Source organism: Eurytemora carolleeae, unplaced genomic scaffold (genome assembly GCF_000591075.1).
Source record: "Eurytemora carolleeae unplaced genomic scaffold, Eaff_2.0 scaffold208, whole genome shotgun sequence".
NCBI lineage: Eukaryota > Metazoa > Arthropoda > Copepoda > Calanoida > Temoridae > Eurytemora > Eurytemora carolleeae.
This window is the reverse complement of record NW_019396170.1, coordinates 296,593-318,956: the sequence shown is the minus strand read 5'-3', so window position 1 is coordinate 318,956 and position 22,364 is coordinate 296,593. Positions and strand designations below refer to the sequence as shown.

General features: G+C 33.1%; 2 protein-coding genes and 1 long non-coding RNA gene across 9 annotated transcripts in view; 1 reads left to right on the top strand and 2 right to left on the bottom strand.

Moving 5' to 3' along the window:
- The window catches only part of LOC111697095 (titin), a 28,701-nt gene extending 20,285 nt beyond the window's left edge, over positions 1-8,416 (bottom strand). For 2 of the 7 annotated variants that reach the window (XM_023466976.1, XM_023466982.1), the window contains exon 1: positions 24-60. The gene's annotated coding sequence lies outside the window, so the exon portion shown is untranslated. Of the gene's footprint in view, positions 1-23; positions 61-1,516; positions 1,540-6,104; positions 6,163-8,213 lie in introns of those variants that run through there. The other 5 variants (XM_023466979.1, XM_023466981.1, XM_023466977.1 and 2 more) reach the window with 5 other exon arrangements.
- Positions 8,417-11,169: 2,753 nt separating this feature from the next.
- On the top strand, positions 11,170-12,872 carry LOC111697092 (uncharacterized). Its single transcript, XR_002764226.1, has 2 exons — positions 11,170-11,272; positions 11,352-12,872. It is a non-coding gene; the product is annotated as an uncharacterized LOC111697092 (long non-coding RNA).
- Positions 12,873-14,068: 1,196 nt separating this feature from the next.
- LOC111697082 (T-complex protein 1 subunit epsilon) lies at positions 14,069-21,501 on the bottom strand (the record flags this gene model as incomplete). Its single annotated transcript, XM_023466960.1, has 13 exons — positions 14,069-14,433; positions 15,060-15,359; positions 15,509-15,547; positions 16,692-16,735; positions 17,064-17,155; positions 17,947-18,041; positions 18,829-18,924; positions 19,409-19,480; positions 19,815-19,899; positions 20,131-20,231; positions 20,563-20,690; positions 20,947-20,991; positions 21,423-21,501. Coding segments are annotated over 13 exons (1,353 nt in total), but the record flags the coding sequence as incomplete, so codon positions are not given.
- Between the last annotated feature and the right edge of the window lie 863 nt (positions 21,502-22,364).

Here is a 22,364-nt window from a genome sequence, read left to right as displayed (position 1 = left end):
TCTGCAAAATCGACTTAGATTACCTAGACTAGTGAGTAGTTAGTAGTGAACTGTTTGAATGTCTAAATGTTACTAAGATACTCATGGTGTATATTGTTATGCCTGGTTGATCACGTGGTATCTAACCTCCCCCCCCCGCACTCTCTCATCATCAATCTATCTATAACTAAGCTATTTTCCCCCAACCCTTTTGCTTAAAATTCCCTATGGTTTATTCCATTAAAAACGTTCTTTGGTGTCCGTACGTCACAAACTAAAATTGATGTCTTTTAGATTTAAACTACTTTTTTATTAAAAGGAAATAAAATTTATTATCTTCTCCTGTTTATTTTCTACCTCCTCCTCTCCTTAAAACAAAGGAAATAAAAAAATTGGAGCAAAGCTTGTGACGGGAGTCAAGTTGCATCATGGTTCGTAATCTGCAATCAGACAAATTAAATACTTTATTTGTTGAGTCATTTTTTGTCAAAAATGTGAATAATCAGTTCTGCATTCCTGAATTCAAGGAGATTCATTCAATTTGTTTGAAAATATTCCATTTGAATTGCATGAAAATAATATGCACAGCAGCAGTCGGGAGTTTGATACGCGCGTTGATAAAATCCTCCGGTGCGCATATTTGTGTACTAATAAATTATAGCTTAGCACTGTCAAATTAATGATCATAATTTATTATTTAATTAGATCGAAGTTTTGAAAATAAACGACGCGGGATTTACTTTGTATGAAACAATGGGAAAGAAATGTAATTCAAGATCGCCGTTTAATATTGGTAAAATGTAATTCAAAGATGCAAAAAGATTTAACAACAAAGAAAAAACAAGCAGAGAGAATTCGGCGTTTAGTGTAAAAAATTGAAATTGATATTTTTTTTAAATTTAGATTAATTAACTGCTTTTTCTTTCATAACCAAACAAAATCAATTCGATAATACTATTTTATCACCTCTCCCCCTTTCAGAAATCTATTTCTTCATGACATATAAATCAATTATGATGAATTTAGTGAGAAAAAAAAAAATTTTAAGGAAAAGGTATTATCAAGGTTGGTATATTTAGTTTGTATCTTCTAATTCAATTAGTCAGGATAGATTACCTAGACTATGTGAGTAGTTAGGATAGATTACCTAGACTAGTAAGTAGTTAGGATAGATTACCTAGACTAGTGAGTAGTTAGGATAGATTACCTAGACTAGTGAGTAGTTAGGATAGATTACCTAGACTAGTGAGTAGTTAGGATAGATTACCTAGACTAGTGAGTAGTTAGGATAGATTACCTAGACTAGTGAGTAGTTAGGATAGATTACCTAGACTAGTGAGTAGTTAGGATAGATTACCTAGACTAGTGAGTAGTTAGGATAGATTACCTAGACTAGTGAGTAGTTAGGATAGATTACCTAGACTAGTGAGTAGTTAGGATAGATTACCTAGACTAGTGAGTAGTTAGGATAGATTACCTAGACTAGTGAGTAGTTAGGATAGATTACCTAGACTAGTGAGTAGTTAGGATAGATTACCTAGACTAGTGAGTAGTTAGGATAGNTGAAATTAAAGTCAAAAATGTGAATAATCAGTTCTGCATTCCTGAATTCAAGGAGATTCATTCAATTTGTTTGAAAATATTCCATTTGAATTGCATGAAAAATAATATGCACAGCAGCAGTCGGGAGTTTGATACGCGCGTTGATAAAATCCTCCGGTGCGCATATTTGTTCGCAGCATCAATTTTATCTTTGTCTGTAGGAATAAAGTAGCAAAGGTTATGTTAAATAAAGAAGGTTATATCCCATGGGGAAAATTATAGAAAAAATAATTTTATTTAATACACATAAATTAAAAAGAAAGTGTGTCGTTTTTGGTAGAAGATTAATTTTTTTTTAAATATATAACATTTTGAGTCTTTGCCATAAATTCGGATTTTTATTATCTATATCTTTTCAACCCAATCGCGTAGACCTTTGATATTTTAAACTGTTAATTCTATTAGATTAAATAATCTAAGTTTGAAATATAAAAAAAGTTTACAAATTGCAAAAATATGGTGATTAGACAATTTGAGTTTGTGGCAAAGACTCATTTTTATCTATTTTAAAAGTATCTTTCAAAAGATAATTGCAAAGGTTGACTATGGTCGATTTTAATTCGAACCCGACCGACCCTCTTGTACGGCCACGTGCAGTATGTACTGGCCCGACCCTCTTGTACCGGCCATGTGCAGCATGTACTGGCCCGACCCTCTTGTACCGGCCATGTGCAGCATGTACTGGCCCGACCCTGTCCAAAGTCCGTCCCATTTCAACTTTATAATGGCGCAGCCAGACTTTTTTAGTACCCAGTCTATCATAGGCCTATTTGCCCTTTCCCACGAGCTTAGTTTGATTTAGAAATGTTAAGTTTTGAACAGAGAAGAATTCTAAAAGCACATTTTTTTTGGACACCCAGAGTCAAATGAACAAATGCATGGTTCTTTTAATGCAATATCAATGCCTGAGATTTTGAATATTTCTATGAAACAAAAAGGAATGTAACGGTGCAAATTTAAACAATACATTATTTTAATTTGCAATTGCCAAAGCACAAAGATTTTTTTTCGCCGAGAGGGAAATTAGACAAATATTTCCAAGACAAAAAATAGCATTTTCAAAGTAAAAAGCAAACAAATAATAATAGGTAGTGTTTTTATTAAACAAGATTGGGAGAAGAATAAGATTTTTTTACTTAACAAATAACAAACATTTCGGATAAATGACAATCTCTTTTTGTTTGTTTTTGGTTGTTTATTTGTTTGTTTGTCCGATTTTAACTCAAGAACACCCTTGACCGATTTGCCTCAAACTTTGATTGGTGAACTCAATAGAACCACGAAAATGTTCTTAGCGTCTAAAGATTTTAAATTGAAGTTCTATACAGATAGTTTAGTTTCCAGGTAAAGCTGAGTTCCCGAGCTAATAGAAAATAAAGTGAAATAATGTGAAAGTAAAAATGTTCTGAGTTGTTTAATTCAAATATAAAAGTATTTAAGAAGAGCTAGAAAAAAAAATAACATTTTTACTTTTCTCGTGTTTATTTATTTATTATCTTATGGAGCTAGAAAAAATAATTATTCAAAACAACGAAACAGCTTCATCAGGAAACAGCTTCATCAGGAAACAGCTACATCAGGAAACAGCTACATCAGGAAACAGCTTCATCAGGAAACAGCTACATCAGGAAACAGCTACATCAGGAAACAGCTACATCAGGAAACAGCTTCATCAGGAAACAGCTACATCAGGAAACAGCTTGATACAGCTTCATCAGGAAACAGCTACATCAAGAAACAGCTACATCAGGAAACAGCTTCATCAGGAAACAGCTACATCAGGAAACGCTACATCATATCAGGAAAGAACGAAAATGAAAATTCTTGAGAAAAAGATTAAATCTTTTTTAAAGTAACGCTCTTCCCTCACATATATATTTGTTTGTTATAGCTGGCAAAACGGCTGAACCAAATTGACTTGAATATTTTGAGGGGACCCATGAGCACCCCGGGGGTGACAAAGTTAAACAAAAACTTTTTTAAAGTACTTTTAAAACACGGGCAACGCCGAGACACAAGCTTGAGATTTAATATGGATTAAAAAAACATAATCATCTTCGATGTTGCGCTTCATTTGGATGCGTTCCAAACCAAATTTTGTATAAAAATCTAATTAAACGAAAATATTAAAAAATCTATAAAATGATAATAAACCATAAAAAATCATTGAAATTTAAATATTTTTAAACATTTAATCGGCAAAAATAGAAAAAATGTCTTGACGAAGTAAGCTAATTTCCTATTATACCTTTTTTGACACAATTTAAATTCATTAAATCAGGTCGATGCTAAAAATTTTGGAGAGACATATGCCAAAATATTGAGCCTTGTAACTGCGGTTAAGCTACGGATTTAAGTTTTCAGGGGAGGGGAGGATGGTAATGGGGAATGTTTGAATTATGTTAAAATATGAAAAAAAATAATTAATAATCAATTTATATCCAATATTACATTTGCACATTTTTAAACATTAAGGCTTTGTTAAGAATCATCTTCTTCTTCTGAAATATTTTGGAAACCACTGTAGTAAATATTCACTTTAGTATGAATGTGAAAAATAGATGCCCTGCAGCTTGTATTTTTATTGTTAAAAATTCTCAATATTCAAGTCAGTCAAGGATGGAAAATAAGTCTAGGTTCGGACAAAGGATAAAAGAATTCAAATTAATTGTTTTTGAAGATAAGTGTGAAGCCTAATACACCGTAACGATTAAATGGTTGAAATTAAACTGCTTCAAATACCAAAAATGGCAGAAAATTATAGATAATCTCATGATTTCATTCTCTTATCTTTTATGAATCATCTTCGGTCTTAACCCTTTCCCCCTCCCTCAAAAATTGGAAGGATAGTGAGGGGTGTGTCAGGGAGAAAAACTTAAATCAGAGATTTGACTGATTCGAATTTAAAGGGACTGTCAGCGTAATGGATTCACCATTTTAAAAAGTCACTAACAACAATATACTTGTCTCAGACACTGAATTAAAAATATAGATTTTTTTTTCTAATTGAAAATTTATTAACGGAAGCTTCAGCTTTTTAAAAATAATAACACGTGGATTTCTACAGCACAACCGAGCAAAAATTTCAGCCATTGTTTATCATTTCATTAGAGCAAAAGGTAACTGTAAAGGTGGCTTTTTTTGACAGTGACTTATTTCAGGGGGGAATTCTTTACATATTTCTCATCTTATGTCTGCCCCCCCCCCCTTCATGGTATGAAGCTACGCCTGGTATAAACTAAACGTTTGTAGACTGCAAGGTGTGGTAGATTCACTCATCTGTATCTTCCGTTTACTATGGGATACTTGGTACTAGGGTTTTAACAATATTCCGTTTACCATGGGATACTTGGTACTAGGGTTTTAACAATATTCCGAAAAAAAAAAAATTTTAAGAACTTACCATCAGCATTTCAAAATTAGGAACATTTTGTTCGAAATCACGAACATTTCCTCAAAATTAAAAACATTTTGTTCAAAATTAGGAATATTTTGTTCAAAATTACAACTATTTTGTTCAAAATTACGAACATTTTGTTCAAAATTAGGAACATTTTGTTCAAAATTAGGAACATTTTGTTCAAAATTAGGAACATTTTGTTCAAAATTACAACTATTTTGTTCAAAATTACGAAGATTTTGTTCAAAATTAGGAACATTTTGTTCAAAATTACGAATATTTTGTTCGAAATCACGTACGTTTGCTCAAATTACGAACAGTTGCTCAAAATTACGAACATTTTGTTCAAAATTTTTCGAAATAACGAATATTTTGTTCAAAATTACGAACATTTTGTTCAAAATTACGAACAAATTTTCTCCAAACCTATGAAATAGAATTAGCATTAGATGGTTGGAAGTTTTCGATGCCTTGATCGAAAACCGAAAACAGAAAATTTTAAAAAAATTTCCCTATTTTTGGTTAATATAAAAAATATATAATTCGAATTAAATATTATTTGTGTACAGCTGCAGTATACAGTTTCCAGAAAATTATACTTTCAGAAAAATGAAAAAGATAAAAAGATAAAATTCAAACAAAACTTTAAATTACATCTCATTCAACTGTTTTAAATGGTAAAGTTTGAAAACTTTCGTATTTTCTAGTTCTTAAAAGAAACTAAAATGTAGAAAAATAGTTTCACACTCAGATAATTCATGTCAAACTTCTTGTTTAGTTCACCAGGGATATAGATAACAAAACTAGCCCAAGTACAGGGTGTCCAAAATAAAATGAAAACTTAGATTGTACTTTAATGTCGTCTTTTTTTGGCTGACGTTCATTCGTGTACACTTTCTAGGAAGTAGCCCCTCCCCAATACCTCTCCCCTATTTTTAATATATGAGGTTAATTGTGTAATCATTATATTTTATCTATCTGTCTGAACAAAACCTACCCCGGAATATTGGGTTTACATCTACACAAGGAAAAACAGGGAGGGGGGGGGGGGACAACTGTTCTTTGGGATTGAGTCAACTTATGAATTTAATTTAACAAATAACATGCTTAAAATAATAAAAACCTTATACTGGGTTTCGAAAAATGTAGTCTGCTTGCTCTGCAAAATCGACTGAGGTTTTCTAGCAAAATAGAATAAAAATATTGAGGGTCAAATTTTTTAAAATGAAAAATCTCCTTTAAAGAAAGTGGTATGTCAGCATTAATGCAAAAAAGATATTTCGGTTTTTCTCTTAAAATTTGTTCCATGATTGTTAACTTGGTTGTTAGTTCTAAAATGTTTAACAACCCATAAACATGTTAACAGCTTCTAGAAACGGAGAAAAATAAACAACATAAAGAAGATTAGTTAAGATGAATGTAGTAAACTATAGCAAGAGTGAAGGCAACAAATGAAAATTCCAAAAAAAACTTTTTAATTCCATTTTGTCATGAAAGATTCACATCAGTACCCTTAAATGGTTGACTAATGGTGACACTGGATGCAGCAAAGTTTTGATGCAAAAAGCTTTCTGATGAACCGTCTGTTCGTGACCTCAAACATTCAACAAAAAGAACAAAATTTTACTTTTTTGAATATTCACCCAGGGGAAATATGTTAGAATCGTGTTTCTGTGTCATTTCCCCCTCCTGAGGGAAGAAAAAGAGGGGGATTTAGTTAGATCTCGTTCTTGTGTTTACGTTTTCACATTCAGATTTGTAATCTCTAGTAAACTCTGATTTTTGCTCGTCACAATGAGAATAAAGTTTTATAGAGAAATGTTTTGCTTGAAAAGTGATCCAATCGAAATTGAATCGATTTTCGGCGAAATTAAAACCAATTCATGTTTCGGTATACGCCTAGTTAAAGCAGCGACTAAGGTTTTACGCCTATTAGTGGCTTGTTTTTCCTCCAACATTAATTACAATGTTTAATTTAAGATTTAGGATAAAATGTTAAATTTGTCAAGAAATACATAATACATAATAAAACATACTTTTATGGATATTTTTAACCAAAGTAATGGGGAATGTTTGAATTATGTTAAAATATGAAAAAAAAATAATTAATAATCAATTTATATCCAATATTACATTTACACATTTTTAAACATTAAGGCTTTGTTAAGAATCATCTTCTTCTTCTGAAATATTTTGGAAACCACTGTAGTAAATATTCACTTTAGTATGAAGGTAATAATGTTCATCTGAAATGAATAGAAAGCAGTATATTAGCATATAGATCGACTAGAATTATTCTATATCCCCTCAACGTCAATATTTTACCAATTGGGGAAAAGGCGTGTAGGGGGAGGGGGGGAAACAACAAAACACATGACGATGAAAGATTCCCCTTCGATTCATGTAACGTGAGATCAACTGATATAAACGTAATCCGGCCAATTTCCTTTTCATCGTAGAACACAGTTTAATTTAAGAACAAGTTTCAGGCTTCCATTTACAACCATTCAATGTTGTTTTAGTATTTCTGTTTAAACTGTATACATTTTAATAAAAAGCTTCATCATATTTTGTTTGATGATTTTTGATCATCGGGTCAAAATTTAACTAAGTTTATTCTGGTAAATTATTCAGTCCTTATTAGTTTAACGTGTAGTGAGCACGTTATAAGGGAAAACAAATGTTCAAAACGCGTCAAAACGTTCTCTCTTAACATGCATTATAGGTTAAGCTAAAGAAAACAAATTAGTTTTCAGTCTTCAATGCTTCCCACTTTTATTATAAAAGAAGAAACGCAATTTTATTTTAAATATAAATATTTTTTTTCAGGTAGTTTTAAGATTTTGTATTTTTTTGTATTATTTTATATATTTATTTAAATTCATCTATTTAAAGAAATCCAAGATTATTTCGTTTAAAATATCATTTAAAAAATGTAATTTGAAATACAATAAAAAATTATAACGATCAAAAACTTTCGAAATGTACAAACTCATTGGAATTAAAAGTTTTTTATAGGAAATGACAACAAGAAATATTAATATTTGGTTTTTAAGAGAAAGGATGATAAACAAATTTTATATCATGTGGTAGCTTTGCAAATACAAACAATTAATACATAATAGATAAGTTCTTTAAAAAAAGAACTATGAATATAAAAAAACACTGCTTAAAAATTCTCAAACCATTATTTTTTCCTACCAAAAACCCATATACTAAAAGATATGCATACCTGATGGAGTAGATTTTTACTTATTGCGGCGGTTGGAGTAGGGCAAATTTGTTGGAAGGGTTGGATATTTATACCGGTAAAACGTTGTGTGCCGGTAAGAACGGAGTATATGTACCGGTATTATACTAAAGTACGTTCCGTCTGCTAGTAATGGTGGCCGCCTTTCTACTGATCTGTGGACGTGGAGAGAGGGAAAACACGCCCTTCCCTCAATCCCTCGCCTCACTCTCAGCTGACGCAACCCCTTTCTCCTCCCGGAGAGGGTTTAATTATGCTTATATGACTCAGCCCCCCTTCTCCCTTCTCTACCTCTTCCTTGTTTTCAATTAGTCATAAAAACGTTGTAGATATTTATTTATTTATGGTGAACTAAACAATTTCTCTTATTTCTCCATGCTGCTTTCCCCCATCCAGGCCTCACACCCTACACATTCCCCTGGGGGGGATCTTCCTTATTTCGAGATATATACAGAGGAATGGAGGTGCGACTCCTCTCTACTACACTATAGGAGTAAAAAATAATACAAAATTTGCCAAATGTCTCCCACCCACCTTTGCCAGAACCTCTGGTCGCGCCAATGCACGAGGAAGACGAAGTACATCAATTGTAACTTGACTTCGCCCCCCCTTCCGAAACCTCTGGTTGCGCCCATGCATGAAAAATACGAAGTACATCAATCGGAACTTGACTTCGGAAACAGAAGATAATAGTTTTCTTCAAGCTTCATCAGATATATATCCTTTATACAGGATAACAAGAGAACATTCATAGTCTCGAAACTTCTCTCTCATTCATAAACAAGTTCATAACCTGGAATATACAAATATAAACAAATTCGTAACCTGGACTATACAATAATAAATAAGTTCATTACCTGGACTATACAAATATAAATAAATTCATAACCTGGACTATACAATAATAAATAAGTTCCTAACCTTGATTATACAATAATAAATAAGTTCATAACCTTGACTGTACAATAATAGATAAATTCATAACCTTGACAATAATGAATGAATTCATAAACTGGACTGTACGACAATAAATAAGTTCATAATCTGACCTATAGAATAATAAATAAGTTCAAAAATTGGACTATATAATAATAAATAAGTTCATAATCTGGACTATACAATAATGAATAAGTTCATAACTTGGATTATAATAAATAAGTTCAAGACTATACAATAAGGAATAAATTCATAAACTGGACTATACAATAAATAAGTTCATAATCTGGACTATACAATAATAAATAAGTTCATAAACTGGAAAAGTGTGAGTATTACTGTTAACGTAATTTCAATTTATCCAATATTTAAAGTGACCCTCCGTGCAAAGATGTTACTCCCAAGAGTACTGTTAAAAGTTCTGTATGCTTAAATAAAAATTTAATATCTATATTTATAATTCTGAAAACCGATTCTTTTCATTTATGGTTTCTCTAGAAAAGTGACTTGCGCAGTTTTACTGCAGGAAAAATGTAGAAATTATTAGAATTAAATCCACATTATTGACAAGATTATCGGATATTGCCATCTTTGTATGGTGGGCCATTTGAGATTACGCTTACAATCCCTTGATTCACAACTTTACCTCTTTGTCAAACAAAAATCATAATCAATATCTACATTGTTTTTAAATTTCTCCTTCTAAAAGTGGCGTGCAGATTTTCAGCAGGAAACTAAACAATTTTGGGACATTTACGTACTTGTTACGTACACAGTCCGTTTAAACAATGTTTCATACATCTTGTATGCAAAATATATACTTCATCTTGGTTTACTTTTAACCGTACAGTTCTCTAATCATTTCTCTTATATGCATTAGAATCAAAGAGAATAGAATATATATTAGAGGGTAATTCACTAGAAAAAAGTGTAAAACGGCCATTTTGTTGTACTGTTTCCATACTGCAAGTGTTCCTCACATATTTATGCTTTATAACCTTTTGGGCTCTGGAATATCATTTTATAGAAAATCTAAAATTATTGTTAAGAGAAAACCAAATTATGAAATAGGCTGATTTCATAATTGACCAACGATCATTTCACATAGACTCTATGCCTTTCAAACGATGATTTTCCGTTATAGCACTATAAATCAAATGATGTTTTTTATTCACCTAATTCATTATAAAGTTTATTTAACAGCTTTAAAAAATTCGAAATTGAAATAGATAGTCTAGGGAACATACTGTATTAATGTACTCTACTGCATATTATTTGTGAACATTTATATGATTTTGTACACTTTGAACTCCCTTTCAGGCTGAAAAGGACTGAGAAAATTCATACCGAGAGATTCTCTAAATTTCACTCTAATATATATTCTATTCTCTTTGATTGGAATATCCTTCTACTGTACTTTTAGTCTATAACATCTTTACAGTTTACAATGTATTCAGTCATCTCATACTTTATAACAGGTTTTTTGTACAATTATCTAACATTATGTACATAAATTTAGTACATATTCTACTGTACAAATTCCTTCTATTCTGTACATATCCTACTGTACAATATATTCCCTCTATTCTGTACGTTTCCTATATCCATCTATTCTGTACATATCCTACTGTACAATATATTCCATCTATTCTGTACATATCCTAATACTGTATAGTATATTCCATCTATTATGTACATATCCTACTGTACAAGATATTCCTTAGATTTTTTACAATATATTCTTCTATACTGTTCATTGTTTTACTGTACAAAATATTCCATCTATACTGTACTGTGTACATATTCTACTGTACACTATAGTTGTTAACCATTAATTTCAAAACCTCTATAAAATGTCGTCTTCTACTGGAATCTCCTGTCGGAGACAGCCAAACCAAATTTTCAGCCCGCAAATTCCATTGTCCTCCTCCGACGGAGCTTAAAATATTTTCGTTGTTGTGAAATCATTAAAGTTAAGCAAAATATTTTCATAAGAAGCATAAGTGAATTTCGTTAAATATTCAACTGTAATTTTTCAGAAGTTAAAAAAACGTATTTCAATACTGATCAACAAATAAGTCACCCCTTCTATCCTTAAATAATTCGTAAGATTTTTTCTACTATTAACATTCATTATAACATTGTACAATTAAACATGACCTATAATTTATGTTATTTTTTTAGGAAATAAAGATTTTGTTATCGAATTTCTGAGACGGGGTTACTCTGTTGTGTGTGTATTGTTCGGCCATCGGGGAAAGAATTGTCTGGGGATAATAAACATCCCCCACCAGAATCCTAACCGGCCTACTATTCTGATTTGTCTAGTGTGTTGCTGTTTTCCGTCAACAATAGTACTTTTACCATAAAAAATGTATTTCTTCTCTTTAGAGGAGTCTGGTTATTGGAGTATTACCCTAGACCCCAGATTTTCATTTGAGACCCCGAGCTTTTTATTGGAGAATGAAAACCACCAACCTTTTAGTCGGAGATCCCAATCTTTTCACTTCAATTTTCATTGGAGACCCTAGACTTTTCTTTTAAACCACAAAATTTCAGTGGAGACTCACCCTCAGATTTTCATTGGTGTCCCAAAAATTTGTTGGCCTCCAATAAATACTTGAGGTCTTCGAAAATTTTTTTTGGGGTCTCCGATGAAAATCTTGGGATCTCTCAGAAGTCAATCATGAGGGTCTCTAATAGTACTCCAATGATCATGATTTCTTTCTCCAGACTTGATTGGGAGTGAAATATGCTGTGAAAGCTTCACGTCTTGGTATCAAAGCATCAAAACTAATATGAAGGTTTGACAGAAAGTGCAACGAACAGGAAATAAACTTGTGGCCTGTACAAACTGTCTATCAATATTCTATACTCTATCCTTTCTCCGACCATCAACCATGTCCAACTCATCCATCCAATCTTACGTCTCCTACCGCCTAAGCCGGTTTTCTTTAACAGAAATGATAGAGGAGATAGAACCTCTGTTCCTTTACTCCGACCAAGGAATTGACGACATCAAGAGAATGGTTCTTCTTACTTCAGACACTGATGAGATGGAGTGGGTCCCGGACTGTGCATTATTAGAGACCTACCCGACTTGGAATTGACAAATATCAGTGTCACTTCCTGGTTTCCAAGACTGCCGACACTCAACTAGAATACTGTCTTCAGCTAGAACTTCTCTAAAAACCTTTCTAAGCTAGAACTTCCCAACTGCCAACTGTAACTTCCCAACTGCTAACTGGAACTTCCCAACTGCCAACTGTAACTTCCCAACTGCCAACTGGCACTTCCCAACTGCCAACTGGAACTGCCCAACTGCCAACTGGTACTTCCCAACTGCCAACTGGTACTTCCCAACTGCCAACTGGTACTTCTCAACTGCCAACTGGAACTGTCCAACTGCCAACTGGAACTGCCCAACTGCCAACTGGTACTTCCCAACTGCCAACTGGAACTTCCCAACTGCCAACTGGTACTTCCCAACTGCCAACTGGAACTTCCCAACTGCCAACTGGTACTTGCCAACTGCCAACTGGTACTTGCCAACTGCCAACTGGTACTTGCCAACTGCCAACTGGTACTTGCCAACTGCCAACTGGTACTTCCCAACTGCCAACTGGAACATCTTAATAGCTTGAGTAATAGAACGTATATGTAAAATCTAAATATGTATGTTTAATAAATATAGAACTTAATAGATTTCTCTGTTTTTAATTATATAAATATCTAAAGAGATAACATATAGATTTATATCAAATGGATTTGTGATTAAGGGAATTTTTAATAGGAGAGAACAATGAATTGTGAAGTTGACATTTTTTGAGTTATCTTTTAAACTTTTATTTGAACTTTCAGAAAAAAATTTTAACTTAAATCTAGTTTCTATCTTTAAAATAAATTTGAATCTAGTTAAATCCTTAACAGAAACCTTTAAGAATTTGAATCTAGTTAGTTTTAATTTAGTTTTATCTGAAGTAAAACTGAAATTAATTTGAATCTAGTTAGATCTAAAAGAAACAAAAACTTACATCTAGTAAGTTATGAAAAACTGAAACTAATTTGAATTCAGTTTTATGTTCAAAAGATTTTATTTAATTTGTATCTAGTTATATCTTTAGTAAAACGCTACAAATCAATTTGAATATAGTTATATCTTTAAGAAAATTTTGCGTTTTTAAACAAAATTCACTTTCGATTTAGTTTTCTTTGACATATGATAAAATCTGGATAAATACCACGTTAGAAATTATTGAATGTTTGAATTCCTACGATTCTGTTCTGTTATAAGCATTAAGCAATTAGGGTGAAACATTTTTAAGAACCTAATAGTATTCTTCTAGGAATTCTAATACATGTTTACAAAAGGTATTTTTCAAAAAAATTAAAAATGGCCGTTGTAAATGGTTTACGATAATAAAAGTAAAAAATGACTTAGTCAAAGTTAATCACAAAGTTAATTAGCATTAAACCCATTTTCGACGGCCATTTAAAATTTTTGTGAAAAAATACCTATTGTTTACATATATTAGAATTTCTAGAAAAATTCTTTCTTGGTTCTTAGGATTGCAGAAAAATGTCTCACTTATATGTATGTCTTGATGCTTATAACTAGGCAGAATCAAAAGATTTTAAAAACTAACAATCCATTCAATGTTGTTGAAATCTGTATCTGAAATGAATTACGTTCATAACACAACCCGTAGGCGGCGGTGAGATAATTTAACCGCTAGCTGAAATGCTCCAATATCCAAATTTTTCTTGAGAAAATAAATTCGTTTTCCAAATTTATCTTATAATGATTTAAATCTGAATGCGAACTAAAGTAATTTTCAATATTTTCTATAATGCACCAAACTGTTATCAAAATCTTATTCTCTCGGTAACCATGAAACACATTGAATTAATTGCTGTTTGTATTTAGCGTGTGCTGGCACAAAAACACGAGTACAGCGAGTACAGATCAAACTTGGGTCTTCATCACATGGTTAATTAATACAAGTTAAGACGAGCATTTGTGGTAGAAAATAATCCGGATCATGAATTAGATTAGAATCCGGCTGAACGATAAAATCCGGCTGGGATTTTACATTCCGGCGGGTGAACGGATATCATCAATTTTGAGGATCATCTTAACAAGCTGGGTGGCGAGCTGGATCTGGGACTTCTTGCTGTGAAGGGTCTCGATGACGGACTGCTCCTTCATATCGGAGGAGCCGAGCTCCATGCAGTTCACACCCAGGGCAGGGTTCTTCTCAGATACCTACAATAACATGGAGTAAGAAAAATATAACTGTAGTATTTTGCAAGTTTGCGTTTTTTTCTTCGTAATGTTTAAAATTCGAAAGTTGACTACTTTTCTGTTCAATAATCTAAAAATAGACTTTTTAGAGACAATTTTTCAGTTTTAATCATGTGAGTTGCAAGAAAGAAAATTGTGACCAATCGAACTAACTTTATTGTATTAAAGAAACAATCAAGCCAGCCAACTTTATTTAGAGATTTTCAGGAACAATTTTTTCCCCATAAAATGAGGCAGACGCAGAACTCCAACCTACGAGTGTGCGAGGTGGGGAAGACTTCACTGCCGCGCTTAATTAAAAGCATGATTAAAGGGGGATGACATTTGTAGATAGAGTGAATCCTAGCCGCAGCGCTCGGCCCAGAAAGTGTCATAACTTAACCTAACCCCTGGCCGCAGCGCTCGGCCCAGAAAGCGTCTTAACCTAAATAAATACCAATTTAATTAAAAATTGTTAAAAAAGGTTGTCATGTACAAAAGTAAAATCGCAGTAAGTCTTCCCCACCTCGCACACTCGAAAGTTGGAGTTCAGCGTCTGCCCATAAAATGATAATAAAAAATAAAAAATAATTTAATTGTAAACTGACCTGTCTGGCTTTAATCTCTGTGAGGGTTTGAATAGGTTGAAGACCACAGTTCTCTGCGAGCGCAAGAGGAATCATCTCAAGCGCTTCAGCAAACGCGCGGAAAGCATACTGCTCAATCGTCTTGATGTTGTCAGCTTCCTTGGACACAGCGAGCGCACAGGAGATTTCTGACGCGCCTCCACCGTAGACAACACGGTTGTCGCGAACAAGGTTACGCACAACGCAGAGCGCGTCATGCATGGATCTCTTGGCCTCCTCAATGATCATCTTAGTTCCTCCACGCAGGAAGATAGTGACGGCCTTTAATTGAATAAATCTATGTTTTCAAAATAAAACCAATTAACTTGGAAGGGGGGACGCCGTTCATAAAACATACTTTAAGAAAAAATTGTGAGATTAAAATTTTATCATTTAGGAAAACTTTTAGTTGAATATTTTGATTTATTTTCCTTAGAGTTGTGACATTCTTCAATCACCAACATCTTGTCCTAAAACAATAAATAAGGATTATAATATATTAGAATATAAATATCTGGAGTTCAGAGTTCTTATCAGAATAAAATTTAAAAGGAAGACCCCTTTTAATTAGTAAGCGTAATAATTGTATTACTTTGTACACGTAACCGTACATTGTACTCTTATACCCTACATCGTACACATATACCGTAAATTGTAAACTTATACCGTACATTGCAAACATATACCGTACATTGTACACTTCAACCGTACATTGTACACTTCAACCGTACATTGTTCACTTACACCATACATTGTACGCCAATATCGTACGTTGTACACTAAAACCGTATGTTGTACACTAATACCGTACATTCTACAGAAATACCGTACATTGTACACTTGAACCGTACATTGTACACTTATACCGTACATTGTAAACTTATACCGTAGATTGTACACTTAAACCGTACATTGTACACCAATACCGTACATTGTAAACTAATACCGTACATCGTACATTGTAAACTAATACCGTACATCGTACATTGTAAAGCATCACCCCTTAAACAATAGGGTTCAACGTTAGTTTTGTTTCAAAAATTGCTTGTCGCCATTAAAAATTAAAAATCCCCATTAATTTCGAACCCAATATTTTATGCTGTAATCAGGGAATAGGAATAAAGGGAAAGGAAATGGCGCTGGTCTGGCATGAGAAAGCCAGTCGCACTGCTTTGCAGACCAGTACGGTAACCTTACACACACTTTTCTGGTACAGACACACAACATGACTACAGTCATGGAAATTGCAGAACAATGTCGTCAATTGTTATTAAACTTGAATAACGAGTAGTTTATTGTAATCTCTAATCAAATTATATTCTTTGCATGAAAATTTGACTTTTAGTATTGACTTAAATATGTAAATAATATATTACATGCAAAACTTATTTTTAAGAAAACAATTGAAAATAAACAAATGTACTCTCCCTAGACTGTACAAATACCGAGATTCTTACGTACTGTATAAACCTACAGTACACACCTTTGGTACGGTAACCTTACAAACACACAAATGACGTTTCCGCCCCCTGGCTGTAATGTACCTAACATAAATTCTTAGTTACTTAAACCCTGGCTTTTGGTACACAATAATATTATTTCATATTTTTGTACCTTGGTGGTTCCGAATGAGAGTTCTCTGACAAGTCCAGCATGACCTAGACAAGGGAAAATAAGATTTAAGTGAAAACGGTCAAATTCGAAGAAAAAAATATAAAAATGTGAAGGAAATTTAATTAAAGTTTGATCCGTAGCAATAAATGTATTTTTCTTGATTTAAAAACACAAACGGATTTCTTTAAACTTGAAGAGGGTTTTCTTCTCTCATTGGATACTTCAAAGTAAACTTAAATGCGCCATCTTCAAAATGAAAAAAAAAACTTTCAAGAACTCGACACATGAAAATCTACTCCTAACTAAATAGTTTCTCAAATAAATTCTCAAATCAAAATAAGATTTTATGTTAACAAGTGAAATATTTCCTACCTAACTTCTCGGCACTGAGTTCCTGGAAGCGTGGAACGATCCTTCCTCCGGTAGCAATAGCGATCAGTTCGATCTCAGGTCCTCCTACCCACCTAGAGCAGGGAATTATAGATCTCTTCATTTTCTTTTAATGTTAAAATGTACTTTGCTGTATAACAGCACCCAACTTATAAGATCTGAGTAACGATGACTAACTTAAGAATCCGATGGCTTAACTTCAAGCTATTGAAAGTCTAATGGCTTAGTCACAGCTATGTAAGAACCCAAAGACTAACTTGACTGGGTGCAACAAAGTAATTAACCTATTTGTTATACTAAAAACACATTAACAGCTAGAAATACGTATATTGATTTATCTAACAGCTGTCATTACATCTATTGATTTATCTAACAGCTGTCAATACGTATATTGATTTATCTAACAGCTGTCAATACGTATATTGATTTATCTAACAGCTGTCAATACATCTATTGATTTATCTAACAGCTGTCAATACGTATATTGATTTATCTAACAGCTGTCAATACATCTATTGACTAAAATAAATGCTAGAAATACATCTATTGACTTATTTAACAGCTAGAAATACGTCTATTGACTAAAATAAATGCTAGAAATACATTGACTTATCTAACAGTTGTCAATACATCTATTGACTAAAATATATGCTAGAATTACATCTATTGACTTATCTAACAGCTAGAAATACATCTATTGACTAAAATAAATGCTAGAAATACATCTATTGACTAAAATAAATGCTAGCAATACATCTATTGAATAACCTGCCAGCTAGAAATACAATTTATGACTAACAAAACTGCTAGAATTACATTTATTGACTAACCTAACAGCAAGAAATACATTTAATAACTAACTAACCTGACTGCGGGAAGCTGTCTCTGTAGAAGAAGATGATTGGCCTCATCATCGAATCCCCATTGACAGATTGCCAGGGTTGCTCCAGCATCCTTAACCTAAACAAAAAATCTTCAGAAATAGGTTAAAAAAGAAAAATTTACTTCACAATAGGCCGGACAAAAAATAATCCAAGAAAAAAATTAAGTATTGAAAACGACATTGTTCTAACAAAATGATCCAAGAAACACATATACCGTAAATTGTAAACTTATACCAATGAATTGTGAAGTTGACATTTTTTGAGTTATCTTTTAAACTTTTATTTGAACTNCTGTATTTTAAACATCCCTGTATTTCATGAGGTTGCGAGAATATCGAATCCAAACCAAATTAATACTGGTAGAACTGGTTATTTAGGGTAGATCATCCTACCTAAATCTACCCTGCGGGTAGATTAGTTAACACCGCTCTTAGTAAAACTGGCATTTCTGTTAATACCGGTATTAGCACAACTTATGAACGCGTAGGGTAGATGATCCTACCAACCAGGATTAGTTAAGAGTGCTATTAAGGGACTCTTGACCCGGCCTATTATCTGTATTAAGAAGTTATATCCGTTTGTTTGTATGTCCGATCACAACTCTGAGACCCCTGGACCGAGTTGTCTGAAATTTTTATTAGGGATCTCTGGAGAACCAAGGGAATGTTCTTAGCTTAGTTTAGAGATTATAAGATAAATTTATTAGGAAACAATTATTAAAATCTAATCCTAATTTAAGACCAAGTGCAGTTAACCTGGTAAAACTGGTTCCCAAGCCAGTATAATTATGAAACTTAAAGTTTTTAAAAACAAAACTTCAACAAAATAGCGAATAATCAAAAGTTGCAAAACCATTAGGGGTAAAAATAAATAAATCCCACCTTGATCAGTTCAAAGTTAACGTCTTTGGTCTCGAAATCAGCAACAGCCATAACAGCGTCCACAGCAATACGAGCCATCTGATCAGTTACACAACTGTTAACTGAAGTTTTTGATAAATATTTTAGGTTACATATTACATAACAAGGAATTATACATTATATACAGTAAAAAAACTATTCAAGGCGAAAATTGGATCATGAATTACAGTTTTGAAATGGTTAGGTTCTACTTTCGTAGCAGACCTTAGAAGAATCCTTCATCATCAGCCCATGAACGGGTTACTGCTAACATCCTAGTTCTATTTTGAATTAAGAATCTGGTAAATTATGGATCCAATGAACCAGACAAGAAAAATCCTCCCCAAAAAACCTTCTGTTTAACTATCGGATAAAATACCTATAAGTTAAAATTTTAGTTTCTTGTGCATGAATTACAGTTTGAAAAAATTATTTGCTTTTATAAAAAATAACAGCCTTTCTGATGTTCAATTTATAAGTAAAATTAATTTTAAGACAGACAATCTCGAAAAGCATCCAATTTCATTGTTAAAAGTTTATATTCCTGATCGTGGCACTTGTTGATGATCTTGGATCCGAGGGTAGTCTTAGCAGTTCTCACCAGATTCTCAGTATCCTAAATTCATACATTAGTCAGTAATTATCATCATTGATAAAAAGTACTTTTCTTGGAATTATCTACAAAGCTTTTGCGCTAATATTAATTGGTATGTGTAAATAAGATGCCATTGTTTCGAACTGTAAAAAAGATTCTTTGACAATTACTAAAAAAAAATACAGATATCAACGGAAAAAACTTTAAATCCTTTTTTGGGAAGCATGTTTTCTGGAAAAAGAACTTTATAATTGGGTCAATTTCTAAGACGAATTCATAATGATTTATTTTCTAGAAGTAAAAAAGTGACCAACGAATCAACCTGAAATTTAATTCTGTAGTAACAAAGCGTTACCTTAGGATCGATGTGAAATGTATCGGCAATAGTATCCAAGTTATTGATCGCACACTGAGATGCCATTTCAAATCCATCAGCAATCCTGAAATTATTTAAGTCTGTCGAAGAAAATGAGAAAAGGAGAGAGATTAATTTAAAGTAATGGAAAAAAAATTCGTAACAAAGAATTTTAACAAGTAACGATTTCAATCCTTGGCACCCCTCTATAGCTTTATTTGCTTTGATTTTAAGAATTCCTTAGTTTATGAAAAGCGGTCCAACGTTGAATCCCTCAAAGAGCATTTCAGAAATGAAAATGGTATAGTATTAATACCTGATAGGGTGAATTCCTTTGTCGAGGAGGAACTCTGCCTGTTCAAGGAGAGCTCCACAGAGAACAACAACGCCAGTAGTTCCGTCTCCAATCTCGTCATCCTTCAATAAGGGTAATGAGGACAAAAGTTGACATTTAGATTATACTTTTTATTGAGTGGTAGAAGACAGCCAACTTACTTAGGCTGAGGTGACCTTTCATCAGAAATTCAGATATTTCTTTCTTCGTTTTTTTAAGAAATACGGAATCTTTGTGTAATGTTTGACACAAATATCCATTTAAAACTTCAGATATTATCAAGAAAATAATATCATAGCATGGACTTTTTTAATATCACATTCGCGACATTTGACATTTACCCGTATTTTGGGTTTATGAAGTTTGAGCTATAATAGAAAATATATTTGAAAAATAATGGTTGTGAGAACGAACCTGAGACTGGGAGAGTTGAACCATAAGCTTAGCAATCTGATGATCAACATCCATCATCTTCAAAATAGTTGCTCCGTCGTTGGTGATCGTTACATCTCCATCAGGGGAAACCATCAGTTTATCCAAACCTTAAGATGGAAAAATTAAAAATGAGTATTTTTCCCCCACCCGACTCAGCTTTTGCTAGAAATTTTTTTATTTAAGAACATTTAATCTTTGGATATTGGGGACCCGAAGAGAATGATAATCCATGAGAAAAACTAAATTTTGATTTAGAGATCTTGGCACGTGAGAGTAAAAATATTTTGATTATGTCTTAAATTTAAAGCAAGTTTTATTTGTCTAATTAATGAAAATATAATCCGAGTAAAACAAAAACCCTACCTTTGGGGCCGAGAGATGTTTTCAAGGTGTTGGCTACGGACTTAGCTAACCAAATAAAAGTTCAATTTAAATATCTTTGTGAGTTTTCAATTCAATGACTATATTGTTGAGCTCAGTATCAAGAATTCTTTGATAAGGATTGTGAAGCAGTGTTGAGAGAAAATCATGCCACCAAAGATGTGATCCTGCTGGCTTTATTGTGCATCATGTTTTGTTCCAACTAGGCCTGAGAATGTTTACTATTTCAGATACAATTATACGATGAGCTCAAAGGATCGTAGATCAACATGTATTTATCGTTTTAACTGGCAAAAATGTCAAATTGCAGATCTAAAAATATGTGAATTTTACTTTACCCATATAAGATTTTTAACTTGCTGAATTTAGACACACATGCAAAAACTGTAAGATTCTATTGTTTTAAAAAAAAAGATTAAGAATAAATTTAATAAATTAAATGATTTGAACTTAATTCCCTGCAATAATATGTGACTTAATTGCTTCAGGTCCCTGGAGTCTCGTCTGATTTTCCTCATCCTTGATAAATATACAAAATAATCATAACACTTTAAACCAAGAGATGGGGGGATAATAAAAGGTTCTCTAGGACAGACGCCATATTTATACCATCAAAGAGGATATATTGAGCAACTACCACAACTATAGGTAATTTCCCAGAGAACGATTGTTGGACCCCCACCCCTCTATTTTGTACATGGATCTCATATGTGCCATAAGGATATAATTGATTATGTGGCCGCAGCGCCCAGGTCTCTAGCCGTGGCGCTCGGTCCAGATATTGTCTAAACCTAACCTAACTCTGGGTCCGTCCTTGAGAACGATTTTTGGACCCCTCCCCCCTCCTATCAATTTTGTACATGACCATTTATTTTTCAGCAAATTTATTAATGTTTGTTTTGTTATTTAGGGTTAGGTTAGGTTAAGATACTTTCTGGGCCGAGCGCTGCGGCTAGGATGGGCTAGGGGGCCGAGCGCTGCGGCCACGGGTTAGGTTAGTTAAGACACTTTCTGGGCCGAGCGCTGCGGCTAGGATGGGCTAGGGGGCCGAGCGCTGCGGCCACGGGTTAAGTTAAGTTAAGAAACTTCTTGTCAGACCCATGTACAAAATTGATAGGAGGGGGGGGGGGTCCAAAAATCGTATACTAAGAAATTACCTTACTGATTTCACCCCTAGATTTATCAATTAAATAGATTGTTGATTAAAATCAACAAACAGCAGGATACGTTTAAAAGTAACAAGGTGTGCGCAGGAGGCAGTATTTTTACAATGCCGGCTGCAGAAGCATTGTTCAAGATCGAGAACATTCTAGCACATTCAACGGATACAAGTTTGTTTTATTATATCAGCTGATTCTATATTGAAGACGACTTTCAAAAAAGGGGTTGAAGAAGGTGGT